Source organism: Herpailurus yagouaroundi, unplaced genomic scaffold, assembly GCF_014898765.1.
Source record: "Herpailurus yagouaroundi ecotype Mexico unplaced genomic scaffold, PumYag 180, whole genome shotgun sequence".
Lineage (NCBI taxonomy): Eukaryota > Metazoa > Chordata > Mammalia > Carnivora > Felidae > Herpailurus > Herpailurus yagouaroundi.
In genome coordinates, this window is record NW_024412411.1 from 7486976 (window position 1) to 7500272 (window position 13297).

Here is a 13297-nt window from a genome sequence, read left to right on the forward strand (position 1 = left end):
GTTAACATTTGTCTCGTGTACCTAAAGGAGCAACACGGGGTTTTGTGAATGAAGAGTTGAGGCTTCCAGGGGTACCCAGGGGCCACCCTGCCCCAAACCTCTTCTCATGTGCCATCTACTCCCCTCTTTGGAGTCAGGGGCAGTATCAGAATACTTAGCAGCTGGAACAGCAGAGTAGTCGCACCAGGACCCGTGGACATTAAGTGCCAGGTAGTCGGTGTTTTGAGTGGGGATAGCAGGCCTGATTGTACATTTCTGCTGGGCTGTCAGAGGCAGGGCCAGCGGTAAGGAGTCTCCGTGAGGCTGGCCTCAGTTCAGCCTGAGGAAGACGTGTCTCACCGGTGAGTTTGTTCTTAATGCCTTGAGAGGCAGTGAGCTGGACAGTTGCATCAGGAAACCTGTGGAGAGGTCCCTGTGTGCTGTGACCTGATCTTTCAGTCCCTGGACCCTCCTCCCTGGTGCCATGTCGGGCCCTTGTTGGTTATTCATAGTCTTGTATGAATGCGTTTCTTTTATAAAACCGAGGGGCTGAGAGATTTTACTGGGAGAAGGAGGAAGGGTTTTGAAGCTGAGATACAGGGTAGAAGGATGGATCCTCTCCAACCCATCCTCCCACTGGGCTGGAACACTCCTTGGGCAGAAGCTGTGGCCCCAGGGGCCGCGGGAGACACTCAGAGATGCTGTGCTGGACAGCAGTAGGGCAGGGAGTAAGGGGAAGACTCTGGCTTCAGAGCCTGAATGTTAAGCCTCCCCCGCCCCATCTGTGTTTCCAGGAGCAGGAGAAGGAGGCACGGAGCAGGGCGGCATACATCTCTGCACTCCCAGCATCTCCGCACTGGGGGAGGGGCTTCGATGAAGACAAGGATGAGGACGAAGGCTCTCCTGGAGGCTGCAATCCTGCAGGTGGCAATGGCGGGGACTTCCACAGACTGGTCTTCTAATGTGGACTCTTCCCCAGCCTGAAACCTCAGGGGAGGCCTTGACCCCTTCCCTCTGGGAACTGGGTGGGGACAGAGGCGCTCTGCCAGGTGGGGTCTGAGGAGGCGGGAGAGGTGGAGAGGAAGCTTCTGGGACACCGGTCCTCAGCCTGAAGGGTCTGCAGAGACTCGGATATGGAGGTGAGCCCCAAGCCCCTGACACTGGGATCAGCCCCTTTAAGATTTTACACCCAAGTGTCCTGGTCAACTTGAAGCAGCTTCGATGGACACTGTCTGGGCCTTGTCCCCCCTGTCTCCCCAGCAGGGCTGAACTCCACAGCTCTAGTGTTTTGGCATCAAGTAGCATTTCCCTTCTAGCTCCTTTCAGACAATCCTATTGCTCTCTACTACAAAAAGCAGAGCAGCATGTGGGGACCTGTGTGTCACAGCAGTGGCCACCTTCTTGTTTCTCTGAGGGGGGTTTCAGAGGCACTGTGTGTGGTTGCCTGCACCCGTTGTACTGTTTTGAGAGGAGTGGAGGTGGGAAGCAGCCTGGCACAGGATCAGAGACGGTCTCCCTCCACACCAAACAGTGGTGCGTAGAGGGGAGGACAGTCCCCTCGTCACAGCGGGAGACCCTTACTCCCCAGTCCCCCTCCCCCCTAGCCTGCCTCAGTGCCTGAGATGCCACCTTTTGCATCCCCTTTCTGGTGAAGATAGAGAATCCTTATTTTACTGCAAATGTGTTTGTGTTGCTCGCGAAGCCATTGTCCGTCCTGAGGAAAGCTGGCTGGCTCAGCTCCTCATCAGTTGGCTGGGGGCTGGTGGGGGTGGTTTGGTAGAGGAGCAGATATTGACCTCATTGTGCCCTGACACTGCTGTACCCTTCTAAATGGAGAGGAGAGACTCAGGGTCTCAAACAGGAATAAAAATAGGTTCTCTGAAGCCTTCAGAGATGTCATTCTTCCTGCCTCAGTGGCTGTGATGTCTGCCATGCCCTTAGGTTCTTGCTGTGTCTGGGCAGTAGTGACATGCCATGGGAGGTGAACGCACGCTTTTAAGTCAAAGGTGAGGACTCTGCCCAGAGGGCAGAGCTGGGTGGGACCGGTGGTGGGGGGCATACTCGGGTGCGGGCAGAAGGGAGAACACGTTCAGTATCCTGAGAGGCAGGACAGGTGCCCAGGCTGGGGGCTGCCCTATGGGATACTGTCCAAGGGACTCACCTCTCAGGTGAAGCCAAAGCCTGCCCCGAACTGGCTAGTGCTGTTACCTCCTTCCTTTGAGTACTTGGGGCCAGTGTGTGGCCCCTCTTGGGACACATCTGGGCCCGGAAAGGTGGGAGGCAGCTCCCTGGGCCTGCACCCAGGTCCTTCCCCAGATACCATCTCATTCTTGGAGCTGGAAAGGCGTGCATGAGTTCTTTCCACCAACGCTGCCCGTCGTCGTTGAGAGGGCAGAGAAGGGAGGGAGGCAGTGGTGTGGCCAGGGGCTTAGGCCTGTGCTGAGGTGCTGGAGGTGGAAATGTCACAGACCCTGGAGCTGGTGGACTAGAAGCCGGACCCATAGTCTGTCAGAGACCAAGTCACTCTCAGAATTCCTCTCTACGCTCTGTGCACCATTTTGTACATCAGGAATACAAATTCCAAGGTAAGGAGGATTCGTTCTTGTTCCCAGTCAGGACAGGTGCCCAGTTACTTACTATGAAAGGGAGCAAACTGGTGCCCACTGGAGCACCCAGGCTGGGTGTGAGTGTGTGTGGACTCCATCCCCTTCAGATGAGGCAAGCTCCAGCAGCGGTCTCCATTTGCTTCTAATGGACTTTATTGTTGTCCTGCTCCAACACCACAGTAAAAAGGGACCTGCAAGCTCCAGGCCTGTACCATGTGTCACCACAGCAAAAACAGGACCCACTGGAACACACTCCCACCCCACCCCTACTCACAGAGGATAAATACATGTTACAAATTTTTTTTTTTAAAGAAAACAGAATAAATTAATAACTTAAGTGATTAGGCACCAACAGTGATTTGAAAAATTAAATGTCAATTTTAAATGGTCTAACAGGGCAAGAACCTAAGACTGGGCTGCCAGCCCATTTTCTCTTCCCAACAAATAGACAATTCTGTGCGACATGATTCTAAATTTCAAGACACGTGTAACCAACACACAAGAATACACACCACCAACTATCACATGACATCCTGAATCTCCAGGGGGCCCCTCAGGCCATCCAGGGAGCTTGGGGAGCTCCAGAATGCAGGCTCTCCAGAGAAGAAGGAGCTTCAGAGCTTACATGCCCAGCCTCGCTTCCCTCTTTGTAGACCAAGTGCTAACTTGCCTCCACCCTGTCCTCTGGAGTCCAGAGCTCTGTCAAAAGGGGGTCAGGGGGAGAGACTGGTCAGCCAGGGCTTGGGGCCAAGGCTGTAGCCCTGCAGCAGATAAAGGGGCCAGAGGGCAGGCTGGAGTGGAGCCCTTGCTCCACTCGCTCCAGAATAGTTGTGCTTCTCTCCTAGGAACAGGGCATAGCTGAAGGGTTTCCAATGTAGAGGTCACTGAAGTCCATCTCGGGGAGGGGGCTGGGTTAACTGATGAATACTTGGGTGCTGCCCCTCCCCGGTGAGCCAGACCCTGGGAAAGATGTTCCAGAGCAGGGAGTTTTCCCTTGGCACAGCTCAGCGTGGAAGGGCCTCAGGGGCTAATCTAACACCCTTTCAAAGATGGTGGCCCCTTCACACCCGGCTTTTTTTGCCCATTGCTCTGCAACCCTCCTTCCCACTCTGCTTGTTCCTGCTCCAGTTGAACTCTGCAGAGGTGGAGCCCCGGGCCCAAGGAGTCCTCGTGGGAGCTGTGCCAGCTGGGAAGGCATCCCCAACCTGGGGTCTATCCTTGCCAGGCCACCAGGGAGAGGGCCATTGATCAGCTTTTTAAACAGAACTGACAGATGTATACTGGTCACCTGACAGTTTGAAGCCTGTCAGCTGGAGTCTCCACCTTCAACAGGCCCATTTCCCCTTATGCTTCCTGCCCTCCTCCCCCACTTCCAGCCCAAGGGTCTGGGAGGTACAGGAACGAAGAGCCCGAACGAGGCCTCCTTGGACATCAGACCTGAACACCTCCGTTTCTAAAGACTGCAGCCAATTTCACTCACATTGTGGTACGTTCTAAAAGTGCTGACATTATTAGGGCATCCTGGGGCTAAGGGGGAGCACCATTAAATGCTCTGCCCTAGGAGACTCTTTGGAGAGGGCCTTACAGGACACGGTATAGGTCACTGCCACCAGCCCCAGGGCTTGGGAAGGATTGGACCCATACTCCCAAAGGCTTTCCAAGCTTTTTTCCTTCTTCCTCCATTGGACCCCCCAGCCCTGCCCTCCCCTAGAAAACTCCATCTTTGGCACCCCCTTTTCCTAGATACCACCTCCTCCGGCCTGCTCTGCACCAACCTCCTGAAGAAGTAGCCTTGTTGCCTGTGCTCTCCATCAATATTTCCAGTCTCTCACAGCCGTTACCAATGTCCAGTGCCCTCCTGCCACCCCTGCCTTCTCAAGCGCACCAACTGATTAATCCCGGTGTTTCCAGAACCTGGCCCCAGCAGGCATTACGAAATGCAGCTGAGTTAGGAGACGGGCTACTGTTGAGAAAATAATTTCTGCCAGGTCAGAGCTTCTTAGAGAAGGGCCAGGTGTGGGCTCGCAAGGGCTGATAGGTGACCGGTAGCCACCTCCATGAGGCAGGGTGGGAAGTCTTTTATTTTTTTCCCAAAGGAAGAAGGTCTCTTCATCCATGGTTGGACGAAACATCTGATCTGCCCAGTTACTCTGCAACTCTGGAAGATTTGGGTCCCTCCTCCCCAGCTTGCCAGAAAGTACCTGGGGGTGAGGTCCTGCCTCCTGTACCCTGCAGGGTCAGGTCTGAGTCCAGTGTGGCACTGGGCTAGCAGGGAGCGACAGCTGTTAAGACGAACCGGGCAAGCACTATGGGCTCCCGGAACCACACTCGTACCTCCATTGGGCCCTGGCACGAGCCCCTGCTCTCCTACCCATCCTTGGGGACACCACTCTCCCCTGCCTGCTTTCCCCGCTGCCCTCGGTCTGCCCTGCACACGTGGCTCCTTCGCTTTCTGCTCCTCTCTCCATCCCCAGGCACTGTCCACCTCCACCATCCTTACCCTGCCTCCCATCTGTCAGTCATCTGCCCACCCCCACCGCCTGTCTTGCACAAACTCACTTGCTGCACCCTCCCCACTACGGTATACGGCCCTAAAGCACCTCCAGTCCACCCCACGCTCCATCCCGACCCTGCATCACTTGCCTCCCCCCACTGCACACCCAGCACCGTCGAAGCCTCCTCTAGCGGGTACGCCCAGGGAAGAGGGCCTGTAAGCTCCACAGTCCTGGGGGTCCTGACTCCACAGGGTCCTTGTCACCCCCTGCCCCTTGTTTCTGGTTGCCTGTCCTCCGTTTTCCTTCCTTTGGTCCTCATTCTTCTGGCTCTCCCAACTTACAACAGCTACAAAGTTAGGAGGCCCCTGCCCATATCAACTGCCTTCTGCACCTGGGATCTCATTCCTCTGTCCCTCAAGACCACCTCTAACCTTCCTTCTCAACTCCATCTTTTGGTGGCCTTGCCTCTCCCCTACCAAGAAAGACAAGGATGAAGAAGTCCATGTCCACTTTGGTCTGCTGGTCCTGGGCTCCTTGGACCAGCGAGATGACGTGGCATCTTGTGGGACTTAAGGAGAGGTAGCCCAGTAGCTGGAGGGAAGAGGGCTTGAGGGCCAAGACCGTATGTGAGGTGTGGAATCTGGCTCAGAGCCCCAGCCCCTCCCAACGCCTAGTAGGTATTTAGGTCTAAAGGACAGAAAGAGGCTGAAGGATGCTTTTTGGCAATAGCTCTAACTAAGGTGGGTAGAGGATGGCCATTACTGGTAAAAATCAAAGGTGGGCCCTGAGTGGGCAGAGTAGTGCCTTGATCAGGCCCTCACCTCCCAGGAGAAGGGTTCAGGGTCCCTGACATCAAGTGCTTTGAAGGCCAGAGTGGAGGGGACAACTGGAGAGAAGGGGGCGGGGGCAGAAGGGGGAGGAGCCAGCTCCGGTGACTCTACCTCCAGGCGCCTCCCCAGACTTGGTGGCCCCTGTGTCACAGCTTGGTGCCCTTGGAAGGCTCCGAGGACTGCCTCACGTCCGTCCACTCCTGCATGGTGCTCTGCAGAGCCTGGGTCTTCTCCTTGTCCACCTGAACGTAGTCTACCTTCTCATCGGAAGTCACAGAGGACGTGGACGGCTGAGGACAGAATGGGAAGTGCTGTGAGCTGTCAGTAAGGGGGCTCTTTGTGAGCTGCCTCAAAGGGAGAAGGGATGGGCCTCTGCCTGCCACCCTGACTGGCCTCAGGAGCCTGTATTCTCTTTCTGAAACTGGCCTTTTAAGCCCAAACTGCATCATCGCTCCTGCTCATGTAACAGCCTCTTGTCAGCGCTCCTGATTTCCCAACTCCTAGGGGTCCCAGGTCTTCCATCTCTGCCTCCACCCACCTCCCTGTGGCCACTCATCCAGAAAGAATTTGCTGGGTGCCAACAAGCAGCAGCCAGCGGGGAGCTCTCACAGCCACCCAGCCGTCTGGACCCGGCAGCTAAGTAGGCTTCCTGTGGAGGGCTTTCCGGGGCCCAGGCATCCCCTCCGCAGGTCCCCGTATCAGAAGCACTTAGTTGATGCACCTAGACAGTGAGTTTTCAAAGAGGAGCTCAGGACCAGGACACAAGATCCCATTCCGTCACCCTGAGCAGCTCCTGTGTCCTGGTGTGGGTCCATTTGCTCAGCTGTACAAGGGGGATGGACTGGCTGAAATGGTCCTAGGGACTTCAAGCAGCCATGTGTGTGAGAGAGGAGGCATGTGAGCCCTCTAAGACCCAGACTAAACGAAAAGCGGTAGAGTAGCCGGCAGCCGGGCACTCCACCACTCCCACCGAGCCCCGTACCTTGCGGTGGGGGCTGGGGGAGCTTGGCTGGAAGTCCAGGGCCAGATAGTCAACGCTGCCCGTGCTCTTCTTAGGGGCCGGACTGCTGGTGCCGCTGGGGATGGGAGACGCAGACACTGGGTTTTGCTATCACAAAGGAAGGAAAAACCATCAGTCAGTTGAGGAGACAGAGTAACCCACCACCTGGGAATACACACATCTCTGGGAGAGAGGAGAGTGCCCGCTTGGAGTCATGCACCAGGGCCAGGGACTTCTCATGTTCTCATTTAAGCCCTCACCGCAATCCTGTGATGTAGGTATTATTACTATTGTTTATTTAAAGCAAAGATAAAGCTGTGGTTCAGAGAAGCAAAGTGACTTGCCTACGGTCGTACAGTTCATGAGCAGGGATGGGAGCCGGGTCTGTTTTTAACTCCCAAACCTGTGTTGCTCCCACTGTGCCAGGCCACCTCCCTTCTGGGCCGTCGGGCCAGATCTCCTCAGGTTCCCTGACCGCCCTGGCCTTGGCTTGCTGGCCCCTAAGAAGGGGCACATTTCCTTTATGCCCTGCAGGTTGGAAAGTCTTCTGTTGTACCAAACCTGCTTCGCTGAAGCTCCTCTCCCTGGCCTGGCGTGGGGCCGTCACCCGAAAGCAGCTCACTCCCACCAGATCTGAGCAGGGCGGCTTCAGCCCTGGGCTGCACAAGTGATACGCTCTAGGCTCCTGTCTCCATCAAGACCAACTTGTCTACGATTTTCCTGAAGTCATATTCTAATGAGAATGGCAAAAGTCCTGTGTTCTGTTTTTGGCTGCTTACTGTTTGGTTGATTCGTTTTTTCATTATTCATGCAGCAACTCCCAGGTGCGGGGCAGCCATTCCCTCTTCAGTGAAAATCTCAGGGAGGAAACTTCTCCTGTGCTGCCTGTGTTTATACCTCTACCGTGGCCTTCACCACCGTGAGTCATGTTATGTGTGTTTGGCCACCCCTGAGGAGATAACTCAATAAATGCTTATGTTCAGGGCGCCTGGGTGGCCCTGTCGGTTAAGTGTCCGACTTTGGCTCAGGTCATGATCTCGTGGTCGGTGAGTTCCAGCCCCACGTCGGGCTCTGTGCTGACAGTTCAGAGCCTGCTTCAGATTCTGTGTCTCCCTCTCTCTCTGCCCCTCCCTCTCAAAAATAAAGTGAAAAAAAATTTTTAAAAATGCTTATGCTCACATTCTTGCTCATGTTTGTGACAACAGCACAAAGATTTTAACAGGAAAGAAAGAAGTCAACTTTAAAGGATGCTCTAGTTATTCTCTACATGCTCCCTATGACTATTCTGAAGCCCCTTTCTAATCGCCTGGATTGCTAAACCTTCTGGGGCTCCCTGTGCCCCACAGGAAAGTCCGGACCTCCCAAGACAGCATTCAGGGTCCTTCATGATCTGGGTTCAGCACAGCCTCCACTTGTAGCCATAGTTAACGGTTATTCTCTGTGTTCCCTCCTTCTACACGGCCGCCTTCCCTCTCCCCAGCTCGATAGGACTGCCCATCCCACAATTGTGTCCCCACAGCACTGGCTCTCCAGGAATACTGACCATGCCACCCATGTCACAGTCATGAGTGGCAGACCTTCCCAGCCCTTTAAAACCATGGCCTCCTGGAGGGCAGAGACCGTGTCTTCCTTGCCTCTATCATTACCCCAAAGTGCTCTACACACTTGTGCTCAAGAATTGCAGCAGCAAAGTAATCACAAATCATGGGTAACTGAGGTGGTCCCAGGATAGTCTGAGGGCGGCACTCCTGCAGACCGCAGAGGACGTACCATAGGGACGTAGTTCTCTTCGCTGTCTCCGGAGTCCGTGCTGGTGATGCTCTGGGTGGAGATGGGGCGGCAGTACTGGGAGGAGCTGGAGTTGAAGGTGTGACTGGGTAGGGAGAAGACAGAGTAAACTCAGGGGGACAGTTCTGTCTCCACCCTCGCAGCTCCACCCTCCAGTATCACATTCAGATCTGATACAGAACAGGTACAATCACTCCCCCTCCACAGATGAGGAAACCCAGCCCTGAGAGACCAAGAGACTGCTCAGCTACCGCCAGCATCAGCATCGGGATGCAGCTCTCTGGACCCCACCTTGCCCTGGCCAGCCCTCACAGCCCTGTTCCCAGGTCCCACATCCACAAACAGATAACTCACACGGCCCTCGACCAAGACTTGGTGACAGGTGACTTGAAGGGGAGCTCATCGATGACAGTGTTGTTTCTCAGGTCAAGTGGTGTTGGCTTTGCTGGAGCAGGAACAGAAAGTCAAATGATCAGCCACACGACAATGCCACACATACACACGCTTACGTATAACACACAAGTATATTTATAAATACTTTCGTATTCCCACTTGTAAGCAGGGAAACTGAAGCTCAGCAGGTTCTATAATCTTTGCCTATGTTGACAGGCCCTGAAGCCATGTCTTTAGATCCCAAATGATATTTTCTCTGCACTGTAGCAATATTTTCAGAATCCAAAACGGGGACACTGGGTCTGACAACAGATTGTTCCTCCCAGATTTAATACTCATCCCGTATCCTCCAACAGCATCTCATACTTTATAAGGCACTTTTAGGTATGTTACCTGTGTCCCTCAGTGCTCTAGGAGGCAAGTATTCACATTTCTCAAGTGAGAAGGCTCAGAGATGCACAATGATTTGCTTCTAACCCCATGTTGGCAGGTGGCAGAACTGCAACCCGAATGTGTCCTGTCCTGCTCATGCCTGCACTCCTGCCCAGGCTACTCCAGTAGCTGGTCCCTAGACCACTGGAATGAATTTGAGTGTTTGTGTATGTGTGTGAGAGTTCGGGGGTTCAGAGACTAAACACTTCCTTGCAAGGAAAGTTCAGGATCCACCGGATCCCCAAATGAATGCAAATGAGTGAAAATGGTTCTTGGACACTGTCCAGACATGGGACAGGGGAAAGAGGAGACTTACCTTTCCGGTCAGGTTTGAGGTTGCGGTTGACAGGGGGTGGCTGGATCTCACTCCCTCGGCTGGGGCCCCGGTGCAGAGAAATGGCTGTTGAGGGGTAGCCAAGCGCATCAAAGTGATGGGGTCCTGGGCTCATGGGGATGTAGACACTCTGGGAATTATCACCTGCTCGCTCCATGGCCAGCAGGGTGGAGGAACCTGGATTCATGGGCACGTAGTTGTCCTCAGAATTGGTGCTATCTGATCGGCCTACAACTGTTTTCCCTGGCTAGAGGGAGAGTGGAAGAAACACAGCAGTAACTATCATGAAGAAACAAGAAGGGGTGAGAATTTGTATACAAGGCAAAAGGGAAGTGGTAACTGAGTTAGCTGCCTGGGAAGACCAAGTAGAAAGTGCAGTGGGAGGCAGAAAGAAATCAAGTCTGTGGGTCCCTTCTAGTTTCCATGATCCCTTGTAACCCACTTAAAATTTTCAATAAATCTTTCGAATAAGTACCCTTGGTGGCTGGGTCCACAAGGCTTTCTGGGTGTCTGACCAAGGCTGCGGGTGGCCCAGGCCACTGACCACACAGGTTTGGTCTAGAACCCTTATTCCACCTCAAGTCCAGACTCCCCATTAGCAGGTCAGAGTCTCAAGCCCTAGCAGGGCTAGGAGCATAAAGTAAAGCTTGGCCCTGGCTGGCGAGGTCTCGGCCAGGTGCGCTTCCCTAGTCCAGCTTTCAGTGTGACCGCCGTGTTGCACAATGCAAGAACCCTGGCTATAGCCTTTCTTCAACTCCTGCCCTGTCTGTCCACACATACAACTAAGTTGCTTCTGCTTTAGTTACCCAATGTCTGGTCTTTCCAATGGGCATGAGGTCAGGCCCTAGTCTGTCGGAGAGTCGTGGTCAGCCCTGTCCAGAGGCCAGCCTGGGATCCTGCACTCAAATCATAATTCTGCCACCATGACTGACCGAGCACTGCCCCTACCCGGAGTCTCACACCATAGGCCCTCCTCCAGGTGGGACCTCAGAGCCCAGGTCCTCTGCATTCTAGACCTGTCCTACTTATGGCAGGGCTGGTAGTCTTGTAGTCTAGCACACTTCCACACCAGACACCTGTATCTTACTTTCTAAAAACCCAGGGATCTGAACTGAGGCAAGGAACTAGGCAGGGTCCTATGAGGGAGATGCCACCACTCCCTTGTTCCATGGGGTGTGAACTTTAGCCCAGGTGGGCTGGCCTGAAGACCCCTGGCTGACCCCCACTCACCAGGAAAGAACGGACCGCATCACTCATGGACTCAGCAGACCGGCCTGCACTCTCTCCTCCTCGCTGGGGGTACTCGTAGGATTCACAGGAAGAAGCTACGAGACAGGAACGAAGATTCACACGCACTCCCAGCTGATCCATGTGCTGACACTTCCCCAAACCCTCACCAGTGTTGCTCAGGGTCTTACTCCAGAAGATACTACCCTCAACCCCAAGTGATAGGGTATTACTTCCATCATGTCATTCCTCAGTTCAAAAATTCCTCCCAGACTTCTAGATCTAGCTCCAGTGTTGGCACCAACAGAGGATCCTTTCTGAACTACTTCTTCCTACAGGTATGCGCCTCTCCTTTAACTCCTATACCACCGAATGCCTGTCCCACTCCCTCAGGTCATTCATTACTCGTACAGATACTACAGGAATAAGGATACTTGACTAATTTTTATGTGCTTTTATTTCCCCAACTAGATGTGAGCTCTCTGAAGGGTAGGGACATGTTTTATACACATATGTATCATTTCAATTCCAAAGCCCAAGGTGATTGATTGAATAGTTGACAGACTGAAAGAGTACTGTGCCGAGACTCAGGACCCCGGGTTCAAGTCCCACTTCTGGCACTGATGGACTCTGCAACCCTGAATAAGTCTCTTAACTACCACAGGCCTCATGGGAAATGGGAGACTATGAGGCTTTGTCCCACCAAACTCTCAGGCTCACTATGTGGCTTCAGCAACAGGGTGGGTAAGAGCAGACTTTGCAAGCTATCCAGCAAGATGAAAATGAAAGATTAATATTACGGTAGTTTTCCATCAAACAGAGGTGGCTTATGCAGAGCTGGAACGTGCTCAGGGGGAGTCAGTGACAAGAAAATGTATATGCTTCAGAGAGACGTTCAGACTTTAACCAAAGAAATTCAAGTATGGCTTAGAAAATATTTAATAGCTCAAAATTTGTTTTAATAGTCTGTTAGCCCACATAGGTTTGGCTCCAGTTTGAAATGGTCCTCTAAATTTATTTGTTCAGTCTTTGGTTTTATATAAAAATGAATCAAATACTGTGATTTGGACTTTGAAACCCACAATAACTTATGCTGCGGTTAACCAAGAATGTTCCATCTCCTTCAGTACAATAGTAACTTCTCTCAGAGTCGGCCACACTCCTGCACTGCAGAGTCTCCTACTAGCCTCCGGCGCTGGGGCACCAGCTGGGAAGGGTCTGGGTACAAGACGCCTGAACCTGTGGTGGGCCTAGGTCTCCTCAGTATGGATGACCAAAGGCTAGCACGTTACTGAGAACTGCCACGCTCCCTCCCTTTAACCAGGGTCGCAGCTGGGGTTTACACCAACCTCGGTGGAGCCGACTGCTGTCCATCGCCGGGAGGGTATTGCGCCTGGGGATGGTGGCAGCGGCAGAGACGGATCTGCTGCTTTCACTGATTGGAGGTCTCTGCTGAGGACTGCCCCATCGAGGTGTTTCTGCCTGACTCGGCTTGGGGGGCCGGGGTGGGGGAGCTATGGCCGAATCCCCAGGAGTGGCCACTGCCATGGCATTGTGGTTCTTGTCCAGCGTGAATGTCCTAGGGATCTGGTAGGCTGAGAGTGGGGTGGCTGGAACGTCCATATTGTCCACCAGGAGGTCCCCAAACTCCCGACATAGAGTGTTGCTGGGTGTCTTGAAGGTGTATATGTCCTCATTATCGGTCTCAGAGCCTGTAAGGCTGCCCTTGGTGTGGCCGTGGGAGGCCAGGCTCCGGGGGAGGTCGTAGGTACTGTCTCTGAATTCTGTATTGTGCCGGCTTGGCTTGGGGAGGCTATAGAAGCCGTGGACTTGACCGCTGACCCCATTGACGCAGTGTCCATTGCCCTGGGCAAGTTTCTGTACAGCTGTGTCGCTCCTCATGAGAAACGAGGCCCTGGTGCCCTGAGAGAAGCTGGCACTCCTAAGAGAGAGAAAAAGGGAAGGGACGGGGCAGGTTAAAGGGGGCCAGGACCATCTACCGGGGACACAAACTGGCTCGTTCAAAGCCCTGTGTGGCTGACTGGTGAGGCAAAACAGGCTCAGGAGGCAGGCTGGTTTCTCTTGATTTACTAGCTGTGTGACTTTGGGCAAGGCACTTTCTCTTTCTGAGCTTTAGTTAATATATCTACAAAAATGATGATTAAAAACATATTTTAGGGGCACCTGAGTGGCTCAGTCAGTTAAGCTTCAGA

The 13297-nt window shown here is 53.6% G+C and overlaps 2 protein-coding genes across 7 annotated transcripts in view; one reads left to right on the forward strand and one right to left on the reverse strand.

Moving 5' to 3' along the window:
* Positions 1 to 1869, forward strand: part of USP35 (ubiquitin specific peptidase 35) — a 55841-nt gene extending 53972 nt beyond the window's left edge. For all 5 annotated transcript variants that reach the window (XM_040489471.1, XM_040489472.1, XM_040489473.1 and 2 more), the window contains one exon: positions 774 to 1869. In XM_040489471.1, the coding sequence (XP_040345405.1) occupies positions 774 to 941 (168 nt within the window). In that variant the 3' untranslated portion in view covers positions 942 to 1869. The remainder of the gene's footprint in view (positions 1 to 773) is intronic.
* An 851-nt stretch (positions 1870 to 2720) lies between these two features.
* The window catches only part of GAB2 (GRB2 associated binding protein 2), a 191146-nt gene continuing 180569 nt past the window's right edge, over positions 2721 to 13297 (reverse strand). For both annotated transcript variants that reach the window (XM_040489476.1, XM_040489475.1), the window contains 7 exons: positions 12434 to 13026; positions 11088 to 11182; positions 9840 to 10104; positions 9053 to 9143; positions 8681 to 8783; positions 6893 to 7018; positions 2721 to 6200 (listed from right to left, as the gene is read on the reverse strand). In XM_040489476.1, coding sequence (XP_040345410.1) covers positions 6057 to 6200; positions 6893 to 7018; positions 8681 to 8783; positions 9053 to 9143; positions 9840 to 10104; positions 11088 to 11182; positions 12434 to 13026 — 1417 coding nt within the window. In that variant the 3' untranslated portion in view covers positions 2721 to 6056. The remainder of the gene's footprint in view (positions 6201 to 6892; positions 7019 to 8680; positions 8784 to 9052; positions 9144 to 9839; positions 10105 to 11087; positions 11183 to 12433; positions 13027 to 13297) is intronic.